This window comes from Dama dama, chromosome 20, assembly GCF_033118175.1.
Source record: "Dama dama isolate Ldn47 chromosome 20, ASM3311817v1, whole genome shotgun sequence".
Classification (NCBI taxonomy): domain Eukaryota; kingdom Metazoa; phylum Chordata; class Mammalia; order Artiodactyla; family Cervidae; genus Dama; species Dama dama.
The window spans coordinates 35,030,616-35,031,891 of record NC_083700.1 but is presented as its reverse complement, the minus strand read 5'-3'; the positions used below and the strand labels follow the sequence as shown (position 1 = coordinate 35,031,891).

The window sequence follows — 1,276 nt, the reverse complement described above, 5'->3', positions numbered from 1 at the left end:
CTTTAAGGTGAAATTGCAGGATTTTGCCGCAGACCTGGACACAGAGAGAAGTGAAAAGTTGCAACAAGTTTTAACTAGCAGCAACAAAGAAAGTTCCATAACAGTTTTTGTTTGTTTTTAGCAATATTCCTTTGCAAGTTCATTAAGAAACACTGTAATTTAATGGGGCATATGATATGGAACAATCTTTTGCTATAGAGCTGTTGGCTGAAGAGAACCAACCTTTGCAAAGATTTCAACTGGGGTGTAACCTATTTACACAGTAGCAGCTCCTGCTTTAAGGGGTAGGATTGGTGCTATGTGGTATCTTCTTTTTCCAAACAGTAATTTTGACCCTTTTCAATTTTTTCATCCAACCTTCTTAAGAATTCTTGTTGGCTTTCAGAGATGTACATGTTTGTTCTGGGTTGATGAACTAATCCTGGAATCTCTTTATTAGTTTTAAGTCTTACATTTGAACTCTCAATTTTTTCCAAGTTTTCTTGGTTCCTGACTGCTATTTTCTGCTCCTCTTCTGCCCCATTTTTCATGTATTTGACCTCTTCCACCGGTTTGATCCTATACTCATCGCGAAACACATCTCCGTTCTGGTAGTTCTTCCCTTTCTGGGCTTCCTCTTCATTTTGAACAGTGGCAACATGCTTGGCGGAGGCACAGCCCACAGTCTCATTCCATCAGCTTCAGCTGAGTTGAACTGTAAATCATCTCTACGGACATGGGGACTTTTTTTTTTTCTTTAGACACAAGGAAAATCCACCTTCTTGCTGAATCGGTCAAAACATGTGCACCCTATATGCACTTTCTAGAGTTTTTCTTATGGATCTGCTGCTCGTGGTATATTATTTAGTATAAAGCACTCGAGTGCCGACATGATGCATCTTAACCGTCTATCCATACAACACTTTGTGTCTTGTTTTCAAGTTTTGAATGAAACTTCAATCCATCTCCAACTTGGGCGCTCGCTGGGGGTGCCGGGGCGGGGCGGGGGGCGCCTGAAGGTGGCAAGCCTCCCGCCCCCGCCCCCCACACTTGGTCCTCCTCTCTGGTTTTCTTCCTCCCGTCTCCTCCCCACGGTGAGTCCCGGTCTCCCCCTCCTCCCAGAGGCAGGGGGTAACAGAAGAGCCTGGAAGCCCGGCCGGGGTGCGTCTATGCTGGAGGCTGCGGCGCGTGGCCAGCTCTCCAGTAACTCAGCGCGGCGCATGGCTCCCAATTAAAGTGTGAAAGAAGCTGTGGCCGCGGCAGAAGGTCCCCCGCCCCACCCCCAACCCCACACCCC

General features: G+C 46.9%; 1 protein-coding gene across 1 annotated transcript; it reads right to left on the bottom strand.

Annotated features, from left to right (window-relative positions):
- Window positions 1-296: 296 nt before the first annotated feature.
- On the bottom strand, window positions 297-1,201 carry LOC133074518 (uncharacterized protein C1orf21-like). The gene is made up of 2 exons (XM_061168442.1): window positions 952-1,201; window positions 297-673 (listed from the first exon to the last, which is right to left on the bottom strand). The coding sequence occupies exons 1-2, from the start codon at window positions 1,199-1,201 to the stop codon at window positions 297-299; spliced, it is 627 nt and encodes a 208-aa protein (XP_061024425.1).
- Between the last annotated feature and the right edge of the window lie 75 nt (window positions 1,202-1,276).